Source organism: Microtus oregoni, unplaced genomic scaffold (genome assembly GCF_018167655.1).
Source record: "Microtus oregoni isolate MIOR12 unplaced genomic scaffold, Mior012 000118F_ref0000498, whole genome shotgun sequence".
NCBI classification, from domain to species: domain Eukaryota; kingdom Metazoa; phylum Chordata; class Mammalia; order Rodentia; family Cricetidae; genus Microtus; species Microtus oregoni.
The window spans coordinates 562928-579731 of record NW_024544747.1 but is presented as its reverse complement, the minus strand read 5'-3'; the positions used below and the strand labels follow the sequence as shown (position 1 = coordinate 579731).

Below are 16804 nucleotides of genomic sequence, written 5' to 3'. Positions count from 1 at the left end.
CTCACAGCCAGTGCAGCCTCTCCCTCCCCAGCACCTCCATCTCTTCCTCTAGTCTCCTGCTGTCAAGTGCCCACTGGACAGTCAGGTCCAGCTTCTTCCCAGCTGCTAAGTTAGAATCAGGTGTTCATTCCCCAGTAGTCAGATCCAGACCGCCAACCCAGCCTTTGGCAGAAACAGGATGAGCACAAAACTGCTGAGATGGGGCAGACAGGCAGGCAGACCCTGAGGGCTTGGGCGGCCAGTGCTGGGTTGCTTTGGGCACCTACGCTGGCCTTGAACTCTAAGCACTTCCCACTTCTCAGCGTGGAGATCCTCGGGCTCCACCAACTTCCAGTACGCAAATTGCAGTGGGGAGGGTAGCAGCAAAATTGTTTAGGATCTGTTAAAGAATGCTGGGAACACAGGAAAGGCAATAGTTTCAAAGACCACATTCCTCCCCTCCGGAGTGTCACAACTCAAACTAGCATCATGGGCCATTAGTTTAATTCCAGACGTTCCTACCCAATATCAGATTTAAAAGAAGGGAATGAAATGACACCATCAAAAGAACTTCCATTGGCAAGACCCAAGAACACCAGGGTGATGACTAAAGCCGTTGATTGGCGGGAGTTTTGCGCTCCCTTCTCTGGGTCCTCAGCTCTGAGTCCTTTGGGAGAAGAGGTGACACAGAAAGCTCCAGTGAGGCACAGCATTAGGAAGCGGTGTCCTAAGACCTGGGACACCAGTAACAGGTGTCTAAGTCCGGCGCCCACTCCAGGTCATGCCTGGTTCAGACTAGATCCCGCCTTTGACTCCGAGAAGCCAAGGCCTCACAGCTGTCCTCTGTACCCGTCTGGATCTGTGTCCACCTTCTTTTGGGAGTCCGTGCAGATCACGCGTTTCTCTCCGCCCGTGTCCCTCTGTAGCCTCTCGGTCTGAGAATTCCCAGGACTGTCTTCCCAAGTGAATCCCTCCCCGGCTCTGGCTGCCAGCTCCGTCTGCGAGTCTCAGCGCGCTGAGCCGTTTGCGGGAAGGGCAGTGGGAGGAGAGGAGGGAGAAAGGAGGCGGCGCGGGCGGGGAGCGGGTGGAAGGTGGCGATTGGAGCCCGGGAAGAAGGAGGGAGCCGGAGGGCGGGAGGAGGCGGCGGGCGCAGGGCGCGGAGGGAGGGAGCCCGCTGAGTGCCCGTCCCGCCGCCGCTGCCGCCGCCGCCGCCTCCGCGTGTAGCGGCGCGGCTGGCCGGGATGGGCTGGCCCGGGGGCGCCCCCTGCTGCTGCCCCGGTCCGCCGCGCCCCCGGCCCTCCGGGCGCCCCCCACAGGTGAGTGGCCGCGCCACGCCGAGCGGGAACGAGGGCGGCGGCCCTCTGCGTCACAGCGCGCGGTCCGAGCCAGGGGCGGGCGCCAGGGGGCGCGGGGGGCGCCAGGGGTCCCGGAACACCGGGCGCGGCGGGAGCCCGAGGCTGGGACTGCGGCCAGCACCGCCCTGGTCGCAGGGAGCTAGGGGGCAGTTAGAGATCCTAGAGGTGACGAGGGGGCGGGGCACGGCTGTGGTCCTAGTTCAGGACGCCACGCCTTCCCGCGCCTCACTGCGCACTGCTGCAGGGTCAGGCCAGTCTCCCAAGGCATCCCCAGTTCCAAAGACAAGCGCACTTTGAACACAAGATGCCCGCGGCAGCTGGCAGCTGTGTTTCGGCCCTGGCCTGGCAGAGGGCATCCAAGCGTATTCTTCTCCTGTGCCCTATCTGGGACACTGAGGCACAATGCAGGCACAGATGAAGCCGATCCCTCCTATAAGCCGTCTTCCATTTCTGTACTGCCTAAACACCCCCTAGGTCCCTTTGGATACACCCCTGAACCCTACCTCCATTCCCCTCCCTTCTTTCCTGGGCCTCACTCCTCTGTGGCCCGGCTCCCAGCTTCTCATCCAACCACAGCTATTTCCAGGAAGGAGGGGTGTGGGGGTGGGTGGAGGGGTTTCTCCAAACAAACCCAAGGCTTTAGAGTAAGAGGGGGCCTGGCTGAAGAGAAGCAAAAACAGATATGGAATATTCCAAGCAGGAGGTGGGAAGTGAGGATCCGCAGGATCTGGTGATGCCAGCTCAGCCTTCCCTGTCTCCTTCCAGAAGTACTCTACTCCCCATGGGGACACTCTTAGAGCTGTGGGGCTCTTGACCAGCCAACACATTGCTTAGGCCACAGTCCCCATCGCAGTCACCGACTGGACACTTTTCTAGTCAGGGTGGGCAGTGAAAGTTCAATGAGGCGAGGATATTTGGGGACCTTTCCCAGAGGAGGCAGCAGAAGGAGGACTATGCGTTATTGGTACAGAGGGAAAATACTGGATGGGAGAGGCCACACTCACCCAGGCACTACAGTGACCCATCTACCCCAGCAGGACCGGTGCTGCCCACCTGGCTGTCAGCCTGGAATGTCCTGGGACACAGCCAGCACTCGGGTAGGGATCACAGAGCCGGTGGACCTCTCCAGTTACAGGATGGGGGCCCACACCTTGCCACTCAGGTGCCACCTTCTACCTGGGGCATACAGAAAGAGACCTCAGAATGAGGTGTCCCAGGGAGTAGCTAGAGTTGGAGGAGTTGCACTGGGACGTTCAGTAAATACCATGCAAATGAGGATGACAAGGTTGGACATTCTTTCAAGTGACAGCTACAGCATTCCAAAGGCTGCTGTCCCAGGCTTGGGCTGAGAACCCCCAGGCCATTGACCCTTGTTTAAGGAAGATTGTTCCGTCCTTTCCAAGGCCCCAACCACCTCCTTCCCTTGACTCCAGGGACAGGAAGTTGGCCCAATTCCCAGGAGGGAAGCAGGAGGCCCTAGAGGGGGTGGAGTAAGTGTTGGGAGGGGGCCTCCTGTCCAACCTTCAGGCCCAGTGACAGCCACAGAGGAAAGAGAGCCAGGCCCAGGAGAGCCATGAAGGTAGTGCCTCAGGTTTGGGGGGTTGCGCGGGGTGCTGGGTGCAGGGCACATAGGCAGAACTGTGGTTTAACTGGACCACAGTAGCTGGGGTCTTCAGGTGGAGCCTTCCCAGTGCTTTGGGTTACAAGATGGAACCACTAGTGTGGGCAGCTGGGCTTTCTGGCCGAAACTTGGCCTTGAGGAGGGCCCAGGAGGATCCTTTCCCATCTAACTTCAGTTAGATTCTTTCTTTCACCCTGAGGATTCTGAGTCCTGGGCTGCCATGGGTACTAGTTCCTAGCTCCACTCCCTTCCCACAGGAAGTCCAGGCTAGAGACTGGCTGGGGACACAGTGTTCTCTGGCCTTCCAGGACTGCCCTGAGACCTGAATTCCCACCCCGCCTCACTGGTTGATTCTGGGGCTGGATCTCAGGACCACAGACCCCTACACAGGGTGGCCCTCCGGGTAAGAGACAGCTCCAGACGAGATGGGGAGAGCCAAAGATCTTGGGCTGACACTCCCAGCAGGGTAGATCCTGGGAATCTGATCTCCTGGCCTCCCCCACATCCTCCCCCACCCCACTTCCTGGAGCAACGACCTGCCCCCTTCCCGCCTGCACTTCCCTCCACTTCCAGGGCCAGGCTTCTCCACACACCAGCTAGACAGCCTCCCCTCCACCCAAGGGAAGAGGCTGCCTGAGCCAGGCTGCTTCCAGGAAGCCCCAGGCCAGGCCCCAGCATTGTTCAGGCCTTGCAGCCAACAGCCCAGCCAGCCAGCCACCATGAAGTCCAGCGGCCCTGTGGAAAGGTTGCTCAGAGTCCTGGGGAGGAGGGACAGCAGCCGGGCCACCAGCAGGGTAGGAGTGCCCCACCAGCAGGGCAAAGGTGGGGCAGGGTGGAGGTGGGGGGGGGGGGGGTTAGGGGTAGGGGGACGGTCAGGATTCAGGCCAGACCCGCTTGCTAGTTTCAGCCTCTTCTGCTTCTTACCCTGCCTTAGTATTCCCCTCATTCCTCTGGCCTCTGTTTTGACGTCTCTGTGTATTTCCTGGTTTGAGTTTGAATTAGCCCTGGGGGTTCAGTTAAGAGCTTAAGCCCTGACCTCCCAGGGAAGCTTGAGAGAAAAGGGATGGGAAGAAGGGAATGAAAGGTAGGGAGGAAGCCAGGTCTCCAGGCACTCTAACTGGGAGGTTGCCTTCCACTGACGTCATCTGCACATGATGCTATCAACAAGTATGTCCAAGTGTCGTAGCGGGTCCCACCTCCAGTCCAGGAGACCAAACCTGGTGCTGTCGTTGTACTCCTTCCCCCTTGCCTTTTGAAGGGGTCACCACTGTGGTGGGAGAGGAGGGAACAGGAGTTTGAATACAGAGACTGCGAATGCGTATGGCGGATGGTCCCCAGACATGGGCTGGGAGGGGTGGATTGGGATGAGAGGGACTGAAGTAGACCTGGGCAAGTGGAGGGAGCTCAGCTGCTGGCCTCACAACTCCGCACGGGGAGGGCACCTACAGAGGCCGCTGCTACGCCGCCCACTGTGTCCTCCTTCCAGCTGCTGCCTGCCGCCCCAGTACACAAAGAATATTAAACTTGTTGTTCTGACCATGGGGGAGGGGCATGTCAGCTGCCTGCAGCGTGGGGACATTGAGAGCCAGGGGCTCAGGACTGGCCGAAGCCAGTCTGGGTGTTGTGTGACAACGTGCATGTGTGTCTGGGCCGTCAGCTCTCAGTAGCCAAGCCTCATCAGGGGAGGGCAAGATAGCAAGAGTCAGACCCCCGCTCTGCCGAGATTCGGGAAGTGGCAACGACAAGGACAGCACATAGCAGGGCCACGTGAGGGGCCTAAGTGATCTCTTAGGGAGGAGTTGACCTAGCCAAGGTGACGCAAGGGGTCACATTCCAAGCCCTGTAGAGGACAGGCCCCAAGACTGCCCTGAAACAGCTGTGGCCAAGTGTGCCTTGGAGTTCAGAGGGAAGCAGCGCTGTCCTACACGGCTCCTGCCCAGCCTGGAGATGGGCCCACTAGGAACTCACACCTCTGTTTGTCTGCCATCCCGCCCGCAGCCTAGAAAAGCAGAACCACACAGCTTCAGGGAGAAGGTTTTCCGGAAGAAAGCGCCAGTGTGTGCGGTGTGTAAAGTCACCATCGACGGGACAGGTGTCTCCTGCCGAGGTGAGGTGCTGTTCCATTCTACTCTCAGCCCTCTGCTCCACGCTCCACTGTGCTGCCGCTCCAGGAGCAGGCAGACTCACAGAACAGAAACAAATGCCCTCGCTCGCTCGCTCACATCCACAGAGCCTAGGAGATCTGACTGCTTCCTTCCCATCCCCACCTGGGAAAGGGGCTTCCCTTCCTCCTCACCTCCATTCAGCCTAGATCAGAACCTCTGGCCCTTTCCTCTGACTCAGGAGAAGAACCTGCTGTTTACCCTGTCCTGCTCATAACTCCCACAATCCAGTGTTCAGTCCCAGGGTTGGCTTTCAGGGCCTGGGAAAGTGGAGAATGGCCACTTCACTGCTCCCCTAAGTCCCTGCTAACCTTTTCCTCCCTTTCCTCTCTAGTCTGCAAGGTGGCCACACACAGAAAATGCGAAGCAAAGGTGGGTGCCTGGGCCTAGCTGCCAGGGATGGAGCCTTTCCACTGCCCAGACAGGCTTCTTCATTCACGCTGGCATGCTGGTCATTCCTAGAGACCCCTCCTGGGTGGCAGGGGTGTTGTGCTGGGCCCTTTAAGAACCACCCTACTCCACCCCTGGAGGGTTGGCCCAGGAGGGTGGACAGTGAGACAGCGTTTGTCTTGGTGCTGTGCCCAGGCTGCAGCTGGCTGGGGGGGGTGGGGGTGGGGTGGGGTGGACAGAGAGGGAGCAGGATTTGAGGGAGCAGGATTTCAGAGACCAGGCCACAGAATAGGCTGTGCTTTCCCTCTGGGAAGGGTCCTCAGAATGCCTGAATTGATCTTACCCTGGGTGCTGGAAGGGCTGGGCCTCTTCAGCCCATACTGTAGGTGGTACCCACTATCCACTGAGAACCTAAGGCAGCCCCATCTCTGAGGAACATTCCTGGTTCTCCTCCAGTGCAGGGGGGGTAGTCCCAGGGCCTCAAGCTAGCTTGGGGGAGCTATGTCCCCATGGGTGGGGTCTCAACGGTGAAAGAGGCTAGTGTCCACCCCTGGCCATTGCCTGCCTGCCTGCCTCTATATATAACTCCTGTCCTGCAGCTGGATGAATGGGGGTCTGTTTGGGCAGGGGGCTGAAAGCCAAGAGCAACAAGCAGGGGGCCTGAGAGGTGGGGGACCAGGAGGCCAGAAGCAAGGCTCCCTTAAATAGAGGAACCTCAACTGGAGCCTGTACTCAGCAGTTGACAGCCCCTCCACCTTGCTGCTGAGGCCGGGCACCCCATTTCATCAGCTCAGTCCCTTACTTCCGTCTCCTTCCAGGTGACTTCATCCTGTCAGGCCTTGCCCCCTGCGGAGCTGGTGAGTGTGCTCTAGGATGGGGCAGGGAAGACAGGAACTTGACTAGTGTTCAGAGGTCTAGTGGTCTCAGAGGGTCCCCAGGAAGTTACCTAAAACTGGGCGCTGTGGGTATTGACTGTTTTAGCTCTTCACTGTTATTGTCTTCTAGGGCCTGCTGGGGGGCGGGGGACTGGAGACCCCCCCCCACTCCAGGTCCAGACTAGTCATTGCCCCTGCCCTAACCACTCCCATTTCCTCCCCTACCTCCTCCTCTAGCGGAGAAACACTGCCCCAGTCCGGCGCATAGAACACCTGGTAAGGGATGCTAGGGCCTGGGCGGGAAGGGGCGCGTGGGTAGCTTTTGGGAGACCACGGCTTGTGGAACTTTGGACTGGGATGCTTAGAAGAGATGCATCCAAAGAGATGTCTGCATAAGGTTTCTCGTCCACTAGGGGTCCACCAAGTCCCTGAACCACTCAAAGCTACGCAGCACCCTACCCAGGTGAGTGAGGGCGCCCGGCGAGCCCACGTGGGCACTTTCTACCGGACCCCCACTAAGCTCATGACAGTGACCCCCAATAAAACGCCCCAGGACAGTGCTCCTCCTCCGGACCACGCCCCCTCAGGATCTAGCAGGCCTCCCAGCGTTCCCCATTACCCTTTTCACCGTCCTAGCCCCGTGGGGCGCCTGGCCTCTATTCCCTAAATCAGCTTTGCGACTTCTGCCAGGAGCTTCAGCCTGGATCCGCTCATGGAGCGTCGCTGGGACTTGGACCTCACCTATGTGACCGAGCGGATATTGGCTGCGGCTTTCCCCGCACGGCCGGATGAGCAGCGACACCGGGTCCACCTGCGCGAGCTGGCCCACGTGCTGCAGTCTAAGCACCGGGACAAGTACCTGGTGAGGAGCGGGTCGACCTGATTCAACCAATGAGAGGGCTGGGAAGTCCAAATGGGCAAGGCTACTGTTTGCCATCAGTCCCTGAGTTGGGGCTGGCAGGGGGCGGTGTTGGTGTGCGAGGCCGGGGCGGGGCCTGAGCTCAGTTGGGCGAGCAGCAGCTGGCAGAGAATCCAGCTCCAGAGGATTGCAATCTTACTTTAGAGGAAGATTCTCATTGAGGGTCCACCTCCAGCCCCTCTGTCCGAGGTTGCCTTCATCTAACTCTTCTCTTTATTTCAGCTCTTCAACCTTTCAGAGAAGCGACATGACCTGACCCGCCTGAACCCTAAGGTAGGAGGGTAATGGTCTGTCTGACCTTTAAACTGAGCCAACCGTGGGAGAAAACTCCTCCTCCTTGATATTAGTAGCAGTTGACATCCACTTTACTCTTCTTTTTTTTTAATTAAAAACGATTTACTTTTCATTTTACATAACGACCTCAGTCCCTCTCCCTCTTCTGCACTCTTAAGCACTCTCCCATATGACATGCCATTTAAGATACCTGAAAACGTGGTACAGATTGGCTGAAAACCGCAGCCTGCTACTGTGGACTGCTAGCAAGCCCCACCTCGCCCCAGGGCTATTTTACATCCATGCCCCCTCACCTCCTTGTTCTTGCTCCCCCTCACACACAGTTGTACCCCCTGTACTTTCCCAGGTGCAGGACTTTGGCTGGCCTGAGCTGCATGCCCCGCCTCTGGACAAACTGTGTTCCATCTGCAAGGCCATGGAGACGTGGCTCAGTGCTGACCCCCAGCACGTGGTCGTGTTGTACTGCAAGGTGGGCTGGGACCTTGGGGTCATAGAGCTGAGGCAACCTCAGCCTAGACCACACAGGCCCCACAATCATTTCTTTACCTCCCAGGGGAGCAAGGGCAAGCTAGGGGTCATCGTCTCTGCCTACCTGCATTACAGCAAGATCTCAGCAGGGTGAGTTGCCCTGCCCCGGGCCCTTCCTCATCTGAGCCTGTAGTCAGAGTCCTATACTGTAAACTTGGTGTGGTACCCCCTATCTCCACATGGTGCCCAGCATTCTCCAACGGATGAGCTGGGCTAGTTTCCTAGGGCTGTCAACAAAATGCCATTAGCTGGCGTAAGATAACTCAATTGTCTCACAGTTCTAAGATGCTAAAATTCAAAGTCAAGGTATCAGTGGGGCCTTGCTCTCTCTGTGACCCTAGGCAGACTCCTTCCGTGCCTCTTTCCAGCTGCTGGTGGTGGCTGGCACTTCTTGGCAGTTCTTGGCTTGCATCGGCATCACTCCAGCCTCTGCCTTCATCATCACGTGGTGTTCTCTCTGTGCGTCTGTTTCTGTTCTTCCTCTTCTAAGGGCCAATCCCACCTTGCTCCTGCATGATCCCATCTTAGCCTATCTAACCACATCTGCAGAGGGACATTTGAGGTACATTTCTCTGGGGGAGGGACACATCTCAGCCCATCAGATTGTCTAACTGCCCCGTTTTACAGGTGAGAAAGTCAAATTCAGGGGACAATTGCCTGAGGCCCAACAACCGGGACTATAGGGCTTCTAGCTTTCTTTACCACTGGGGGTCTGCTCTACACTGAGGAGATCTCATGGTTCCTCCTTCCCTGGGGCTTAGGCATGGAAGGCCAAAATGAGACTGATCCATAAGCACCCCCACCTGCCCTGTTCTCCCCAGGGCAGACCAGGCGCTGGCAACTCTCACCATGAGGAAATTCTGTGAGGACAAGGTGGCCACGGAACTGCAGCCCTCCCAGCGCCGGTGAGCAGCCCAATGGGAGAGGGCTGATCCTCTTGCTCAGGCAGCACACCTGACACCCACAATACAAGGGATCCAGGCACTGTCCCAAGTTCTGGGGACTCAGCACAAACAGGGTTAGGCTCTCGGGGTGTTCATTTCACTGGAGTGGAAGACAAGAAGCCATGCGCAAACAGATTAGATCATTCTAGCTGAAGATGTGGTCCGTGAATAAAGTACAGCAGAGGCTTGTGAGAAAGGCTTTAGGGTCTCCCAAGGTTTGGTACAAGGTCTGCACTGCTGAGTTAGTGTGGGGAGCCCTCTAGAGGAAGACGCTGATGCTTTCCTTGGCTCTCTCCCACCAGCTATGTCAGCTACTTCAGCGGGCTGCTGTCTGGCTCCATCAGGATGAACAGCAGCCCGCTCTTCCTGCACTATGTGTTTGTACCCATGCTGCCAGCCTTTGAGCCCAACACAGGTGAGTCCACCTGGGCTGCATTCCACAGGAACAGCCGTTTCCCACCCCACTTCACCCCACATGTCTTCCTCTACCCCTCCAGGCTTCCAGCCCTTCCTCAAGATCTACCAGTCTATGCAGCTGGTCTACACATCTGGAGTATAGTGAGTGCTCTGTTCCCTGGCCCTGACACCTCCCCGTGTGTGTCCCTCTGTCTGTCCCTAGCCTCCCCAGGCTCCGCCTTCTGGCTCCAGCAAGGGAGGTGGAAGTACTCTCTAGGGCCTGACTACATACCACCTCTGTGCCTTCCCTGGATGCTTCTGACTGTTCTGCCTTCTCTCTACCCAAAGTCACATTGCAGGCCCAGGACCCCAGCAACTTTGCATCAGCCTAGAGCCAGCTCTCCTCCTCAAAGGCGATGTCATGGTGAGGGGGATCCTGAGGCTGGGGACTGTACTGGAGTGGGAGCTTCTAGCCATATAGTCAACCGACCAGGCATCAGTTCGAGCAGGACTGGAGGGTCCCAAGGAAATCCTCCACCTGGTATCCCGAAGGAGAGTTTACCCTGAAACTAGGGCATGGCAGAAGCTGTCAACTGGCAGCCCTTGGGGTAAAGGCACAAATAAGGCAAAATGGATATGAAGGCCTGACCCCAGGCTCCTGCCCTCCTTCAGGTAACCTGCTATCACAAGAGTGGCCAGGGGACAGACCGGACCCTTGTGTTCCGAGTTCAATTCCACACGTGTACTGTCCATGGGTCACGGCTCGCCTTCCCCAAGGACCAGCTGGATGAGGCCTGGGCCGGTGAGTCAGAGGCTTAGGAAGTGGCAGGTGGGCGGAGACGGGGTGTCAGCAGGGCCTGGCTCCTCACCGCCACCACCTCCTCCATAGATGAGCGATTCCCCTTCCAAGCCTCAGTGGAGTTTGTCTTCTCCTCCAGTCCTGAGAAGATCAAAGGTAAGTGGGAGCTGGAAGGGTAGAGTGCTGAGGGTATTGGGGGGCCCCTGATCTTCAGTACTCAGGCAGCTTTCTACAGGCAACACCCCACGGAATGATCCCTCTGTCTCTGTGGATTATAACACAACGGAGCCTGCTGTACGCTGGGACTCCTACGAGAACTTCAACCAGCACCATGAGGACAGTGTGGATGGTATGTGGGGTGGAGGGCAGTGGGGATGGGGTGTGGGGTGGTGGACAGTGGGGATGGGGTGTGGGGTGAACAGTGGGGATGGTATGTGGGGTGGAGGGCAGTGGGGATGGGGTGTGGGGTGGTGGACAGTGGGGATGGGGTGTGAGGTGGAGGACAGTGGGGATGGTGTGGGGTGGACAGTGGGGATGGGGTATGGGATGGAGGACAGTGGGGATGGGGTGTGGGATGGAGGACAGTGGGGATGGGGTGTGGGGTGGAGGACAGTGGGGATGGGGTGTGGGGTGGACAGTGGGGATGGGGTGTGGGTGGTGGGCTGGCGGAGATATAGCTTTGTGGTTTGTGGGGAGAGGCACACTAAGGTGTTAGTGATGTCCCCGCTCCCAAATTCTTCCTCACTCAGGCTCCTTGGCCCACACGAGGGGCCCCGTGGATGGCAGTCCTTATGCCCAGGTGCAGCGGGTCCCCCGTCAGACTCCACCAGCACCTTCTCCAGAGCTTCCCCCGCCCCCCATGCTCTCTGTCAGCAGCGACTCCGGCCACTCGTCCACACTCACCACAGAACCCACAGCAGAATCCCCTGGCCGACCACCCCCAACCGCTGCTGAACGTCAGGAGCTGGATCGTCTGCTGGGAGGCTGTGGAGTGGCCAGTGGGGGCCGTGGAGCTGGGCGTGAGACAGCTATCCTAGATGATGAAGAGCAGCCCTCTGTGGGTGGGGGCCTGCACCTTGGGATGTATCCAAGTCACAGGCCTGGCCTCAGCCGCCACTGCTCCTGCCGGCAGGGCTACCGGGAGCCCTGTGCAGTCCCCAATGGGGGTTACTACCGGCCGGAGGAAACCCTGGAGAGACGACGGCCCTATGGAGGCTATGAGGGACACCCCCAGGGCTACACGGAAAGCTCTATGGAGAAGAGGCGCCTCTGCAGGTCACTGTCAGAAGGGCCATACCCCTACGCATCTGAGCTAGGGAAACCAGCCAGTGGAGACTTTGGCTACCGCTCAGCAGGTTACCGGGAGGTGGTGATCCTGGAGGACCCTGCGGTGCCTGCCTTATGCTCATGCCCAACCTGTGAGGAGAAGCTGGCCCTGCCCACAGCAGCCCTGTATGGACTGCGACTAGAGAGGGAGGCTGGAGAGGGGTGGCCCAGCGAAGCAGGCAAGCCTCTCCTGCATCCAGTGAGGCCCGGACACCCATTGCCTCTGCTAGTGCCTGCCTGTGGGCATCACCATGCCCCCATGCCTGACTACAGCTGCCTGAAGCCACCCAAGGTGGGCGAGGAAGGGCATGAGGGCTGCTCTTATGCCATATGCCCTGAAGGCAGGTATGGGCATCCGGGGTACCCTGCCCTGGTAACCTATGGCTATGGAGGAGCAGTTCCCAGTTACTGCCCAGCATATGGCCGGGTACCTCACAGTTGTGGATCCCCAGGTGAGAGCAGAGGGTACCCTAGCCCTGGTGCTCACTCACCACGGGCTGGTTCTGTGTCCCCGGGGAGTCCACCCTACCTGCAATCCAGGAAGCTGGGTTATGAGATTCCTGCAGAGAATGGAAGGGACAAGTACCCACTGCCTGGGCACCTGGCCTCCACAGGAGGACCCTTGGCATCTACAGGTGAGGACAGGAGAGTGGGAGTGTCCAGGGCAGAGGAGGGTTCCAAATGCTGCTGTGGGTGCCATGGGTGGAAGGGAACTGAGCCAGACAGAAGAGCAAGCTCCTGTTCACAGAGCCCCTCTCCCCATCTCAGAGTCACCTGAGCTGTCCTGGAGGGATGGCTCCACTGGGCACAGCACGCTGCCTCGGTCTCCCCAGTGCACTGCCTCTTCAGAGCTGTCTGGTCCCTCCACGCCCCTGCACACCAGCAGCCCAGTCCAGGGCAAAGAAAGGTACACAGAGGACCAAGGCTACCTGGGCACTTTGTCTGGTGTCGGCAGCCAAGGCAGGGGCTGTCTGACCATCTACATTTCCCCTGCAGCACCCGACAGCAAGATACCAGGTCTTCCTCCTTGGCACCAACTCAGAGACTGGGTCCCGGCGAGGCCTTGCCCCCTGTTGTCCAGGGAGGCACTGAAAAGGCTCCTGAGCTGATGGCCAGCAGCAAGCCTGAGCCAACAGACCTTAGCCCTTTCTCCCAGACCTCCCCACCCAGCTCACCCAATGGCTGGCCTCAGGAAAGGAGCCCAGGGAGTCATCCCAACAGTGCCAGTCCTCGGGGCCCCGTGCCAACCACCCTGCCTGGACTCCACCATGCTCCCTGGCGGGGGCCCCCAGACAGCCCCGATGGCTCCCCCCTTACTCCTGTACCTACCCAAATGCCCTGGCTTGTGGCCAGCCCAGAACCACCCCAGAGCTCACCCACCCCTGCCTTCCCATTGGCTGCCTCCTATGATGCCAGTGGGCCCACTCAACCACCACTGCCTGAGAAACGACACCTGCCTGGTTCGGGGCAACAGCCATCACCACCAGCCAGAGGCGCCAATCAACATGTCACCTTTGCACCTCCTCTCCCAGATGTCACCCAGCCCCCAGGTATAAGGGGGTTGTAGGACAACTGGATGTCCTTTAAAGAATCCCACCTCCCAGAGAGACCATGGGGACCCCTGGGGTTCAAACTCAATCCCTCCCTCTCCTAGAGCACCCTTTACAAGAGAACCAAACCAATGTCAAGTTCGTCCAGGACACATCCAAGTTCTGGTACAAGCCGCACCTGTCCCGTGACCAAGGTACGAAGTCAGAAAAGGTAGTGTGCCCATCCCACCCCACCTCCAAGGCCTGTCTTGGCTGTAAGTCTCATCCTGATGGTTCCCTCTGTCTAAGCTCATAGCGGAGTTGCTCACCGGTGACTCAGCTTTGGCCTCAGACTAGCTGTCCAAAGCCCTATGACTCCAGGTCCCAGAGTTCCGCCATCCACACAGACTTGGGAGCCTGCTAGTGGGGCTGTGCAGGCTGCCAGCCAACTCTAACTTTTGCCCTGCAGCCATCGCCCTGCTCAAAGACAAAGACCCTGGGGCCTTCCTGATCAGGGACAGCCATTCATTCCAAGGAGCCTATGGACTAGCCCTCAAGGTGGCTACACCCCCACCCAGCGCCCAGCCCTGGAAAGGTAGAGGATGCTCCAGCTGAGGGAGCAGGTGTGGCTAGGGGAGAAGCAGTAGAATCAAGCCTAGAGCGATGCACAGGACAGCTCCATGAAGGGAAGGGGCAAGGAAAGCCCACCAGGGAGCAACTGAGATCCTGGAATCCAGTAAAGCTTCACTTTTACATCCCTCCCTCCACTCAGGGGACCCCTCAGAGCAACTGGTTCGCCATTTCCTCATTGAGACTGGGCCCAAAGGCGTGAAGATCAAGGGTTGTCCTACTGAGCCCTATTTTGGTGAGTCTGAGAGGGCTCTAGGGGGTCAGTTAAAGGAGCGGCCTCAAGAGGGCAGTAGAGAAAGCCTGGCCATCCATGTGTCCTTCAGGATGTGTTTTCCTCCCCTTGCAGGCAGCCTCTCTGCCCTGGTCTCTCAACACTCCATCTCCCCCATCTCTCTGCCCTGCTGTCTGCGAATCCCCAGTAAAGGTGTGTGATGTCTCCTCAGCTCTCATCACCTCTACAGCCAAAAGGCCTCCCACCCCTTCCATTAGGGTAGCTAAGGGAGTAGTCCTCCAGCACCTACGAAAGCCTCTCCCTCTTGACCTTCCTTGGTGGCCCTCATATCCTCAGATCCTCTGGAAAAAGCCCCAGAGGCCCCAGTGCCTACGAACATGAGCACGGCAGCAGACCTCCTGCGGCAGGGAGCAGGTAAGAGACCTATCTTTCCTCCCTCCCCCTGGTGCTCAAGAGGACACTGTAGGCTCCATTGATAGGACGGTAGGAGGTAGACCCACAAAAGCGGAGGAGCCCCGTGTTGTCAGGAAGCAGGAAAGGGGTCACAAGCTAAGTTTTTGGGGTTCACAATACAGGAGTCACAGCTGCCGCAGACCCCTTGGCGTCAGTGTGTGGTTCTGTGCATCCAAACAGCACTGGCAGAGAAAAGCACAGGACAATGGGATGAGAAGCTAAAGGGTAACGGAACCTGGTTCTGGCAAAGCCATGCTAGCTAATCAACCTACTTCCTCTCTCTTTAGCCTGCAGTGTGCTCTACCTGACCTCCGTGGAGACAGAATCACTGACTGGTCCTCAAGCTGTGGCCAAGGCCAGCTCTGCAGCTCTGAGCTGTAGCCCCAACCCAGTACCAGCCATTGTCCACTTCAAGGTCTCAGCTCAAGGCATCACACTGACAGACAACCAGAGAAAGTGAGCCTACAGTCCCAAGGAGGGGACTGGATTTTTTTTTAATTTTCATGTATGTGTGTGGTGTATGTGTACATACATGTCTGCATTGTGTATGAAGGCGCCAGTTTGATAATTAAGAATCTTTCTGGTCCCCGGTTGTGGTCACACATGACTTTAATCCCAATATTCAGGAGGCAGAGGCAGGTGGATCTGAATTCAAGGCCAGCCTAGTCTATGGAGTGAATTCCAGGACAAGCAGGACTACACAAAAACCTTGAAAAAAAAAAAAAAATCTTTTTGGGTCACTCTTCCACCTTATTGAAGCAAGGTCTCTCAAACCCAAAAGTCAAAGACACAGCTAGTCTTGCTAGCTAGCTCTCTGCTGGGACTCCGCCTCCACTTTCTGAGGCTGAACTGCGGTCCCGGGGACGCAAACTCAACTTCTAGCTTGTATGGCTCCTCTATGACTTTAACCTCTGGGCTACCTCCCCAGCCCAGAAACCTGGATTGATTTCTCTCTAAAAACTAATTTATTTACTTTTGTTTTACGTGCACTGGTGTTTTGGCTGCATGCATGGTCTGTGTGAGGGTGTCAGATCCTCTGAATTGGAGTTACAGACAGTTGTGAGCTGCATGTGGGTGCTGGGAATTGAACCTGGGTCCCTTGGAAGAACAGCCAGTGCTCTTAACCTCTGAGCCGTCTCTACATCTTTGAAACCTAGATCTCTTTTTCTTTTTTTCCTCCTTGGTTTTTCAAGACAGAGTTTCTCTGTGTAGCCCTTACTGACCTGGAACTCACTATGTAGACCAGACTGGCCTTAAACTCACAGAGATCCTCCTGCCTCTGCCTCCTGAGTGCTGGGATTAAAGGCATGTGCCAGCACAGTGGCGAACCCTGCATTTCTGAGTGTGACTCCCTCCCCAACCACTCCTCACAGGCTCTTCTTTCGCCGCCATTACCCCGTGAACAGCATCACCTTCTCCAGCACTGACCCCCAGGACCGCAGGTGAGCCTTCCTCTGAGCCCTCCCCAGACTGTGGTCCTGCGGCCTCAGGCCCAGCTCGCCCTTTAGGAGCTGTGCCCTGGGCTGTCCTCCTTCAGGGCTCTCTCTTTACAGATGGACCAACCCCGATGGAACCACCTCCAAGTGAGTCTCCCTGCCAGCCCAACCCTGCCCTGGTCAACAAGCACCCCACACGGCCGGCATTATTCTCCTGTGAAAGGGAGGCGAGGGCCCATGTGTGGCTTTGTCCCTGTAGGATCTTTGGTTTTGTGGCCAAGAAGCCAGGAAGTCCCTGGGAAAATGTGTGTCACCTCTTTGCGGAGCTTGACCCAGACCAACCAGCAAGTGCCATAGTCACCTTCATCACCAAAGTTCTGCTGGGCCAGAGAAAATGAAGGAAGCTGAAAGCTCGGAGCCCACATCAGCACTGCTCTCCCAGCACCCACAGCTCTCACTGCCCTGGCCTGGACCCAGGCCCTAGAAGCCGGTGCCACCCTATCAAAGTGTAAGTGGCACCAGCCTGGGCCACTGTCCTTTTCTGCCCTTGCCTGCTGAGCTAAGTGAGTAGGCCTATGAGATGACCTGGCATGTGAGCAGATGGCAGAGGCAGGTGTGAGGGGTGAAGAGGTAGCAATAGTGGAGGCCTGGTGGGGAATGACCCTGCCAGCTCCACCCAGCTGCAGGTCCCATCATGGAGGAGGGAGAGAAGCGTGGGAACTTTCTGCCTCCCCTCTGAACAGAGACCAGAGTGGGATCAAATAGAGGAAAAAAGAGAGTCTATTTTTGTGTAATAATAAAGAATTTCTATAAACTTTTGAGGAGTTGATTACTTCTTCATAGGAAGAAAAAAATGCACATCTGCAAGAGACATCCCCTTGCCGGCCTGTGTGCAGGAGATGTCTGGGGCCACCCACCCTCAGCTGCCAATACCGA

The 16804-nt window shown here is 57.6% G+C and overlaps 1 protein-coding gene across 3 annotated transcripts; it reads left to right on the top strand.

The window, feature by feature from the left end:
* Positions 1-1248: 1248 nt before the first annotated feature.
* Positions 1249-16682, top strand: Tns2 (tensin 2). Of its 3 annotated transcripts, none has more exons than XM_041645957.1 (29): positions 1249-1295; positions 4954-5062; positions 5452-5489; positions 6326-6364; positions 6620-6658; positions 6796-6845; positions 7073-7244; positions 7524-7574; positions 7942-8064; positions 8149-8213; positions 8945-9028; positions 9370-9482; positions 9565-9625; positions 9812-9887; positions 10136-10265; positions 10353-10418; positions 10498-10611; positions 11012-12223; positions 12357-12495; positions 12585-13138; positions 13243-13332; positions 13587-13712; positions 13890-13982; positions 14094-14171; positions 14316-14393; positions 14720-14888; positions 15806-15874; positions 15986-16015; positions 16128-16682. In XM_041645957.1, exons 7-29 carry the CDS (start codon positions 7095-7097, stop codon positions 16264-16266), a joined length of 3810 nt encoding a protein of 1269 aa, XP_041501891.1. In that variant the 5' UTR covers positions 1249-1295; positions 4954-5062; positions 5452-5489; positions 6326-6364; positions 6620-6658; positions 6796-6845; positions 7073-7094; the 3' UTR covers positions 16267-16682. The 3 variants fall into 3 exon arrangements, with proteins under 3 accessions (XP_041501891.1, XP_041501890.1, XP_041501892.1); XM_041645956.1 differs by lacking the exon at positions 1249-1295 and adding an exon at positions 3599-3749; XM_041645958.1 differs by lacking the exons at positions 1249-1295; positions 4954-5062; positions 5452-5489 and adding an exon at positions 5844-5893.
* Positions 16683-16804: the final 122 nt, after the last annotated feature.

Bases quoted from the DNA above. Each gene is read 5' to 3' on its own strand.
- Tns2 (XM_041645956.1), top strand. From the start codon at position 3,675: ATGAAGTCCAGCGGCCCTGTGGAAAGGTTGCTCAGAGTCCTGGGGAGG. The intron at 6,659-6,795 runs GTAAGGGATGCT...CTCGTCCACTAG, and splicing joins TCCGGCGCATAGAACACCTG to GGGTCCACCAAGTCCCTGAA. The intron at 12,224-12,356 runs GTGAGGACAGGA...TCCCCATCTCAG, and splicing joins AGGACCCTTGGCATCTACAG to AGTCACCTGAGCTGTCCTGG.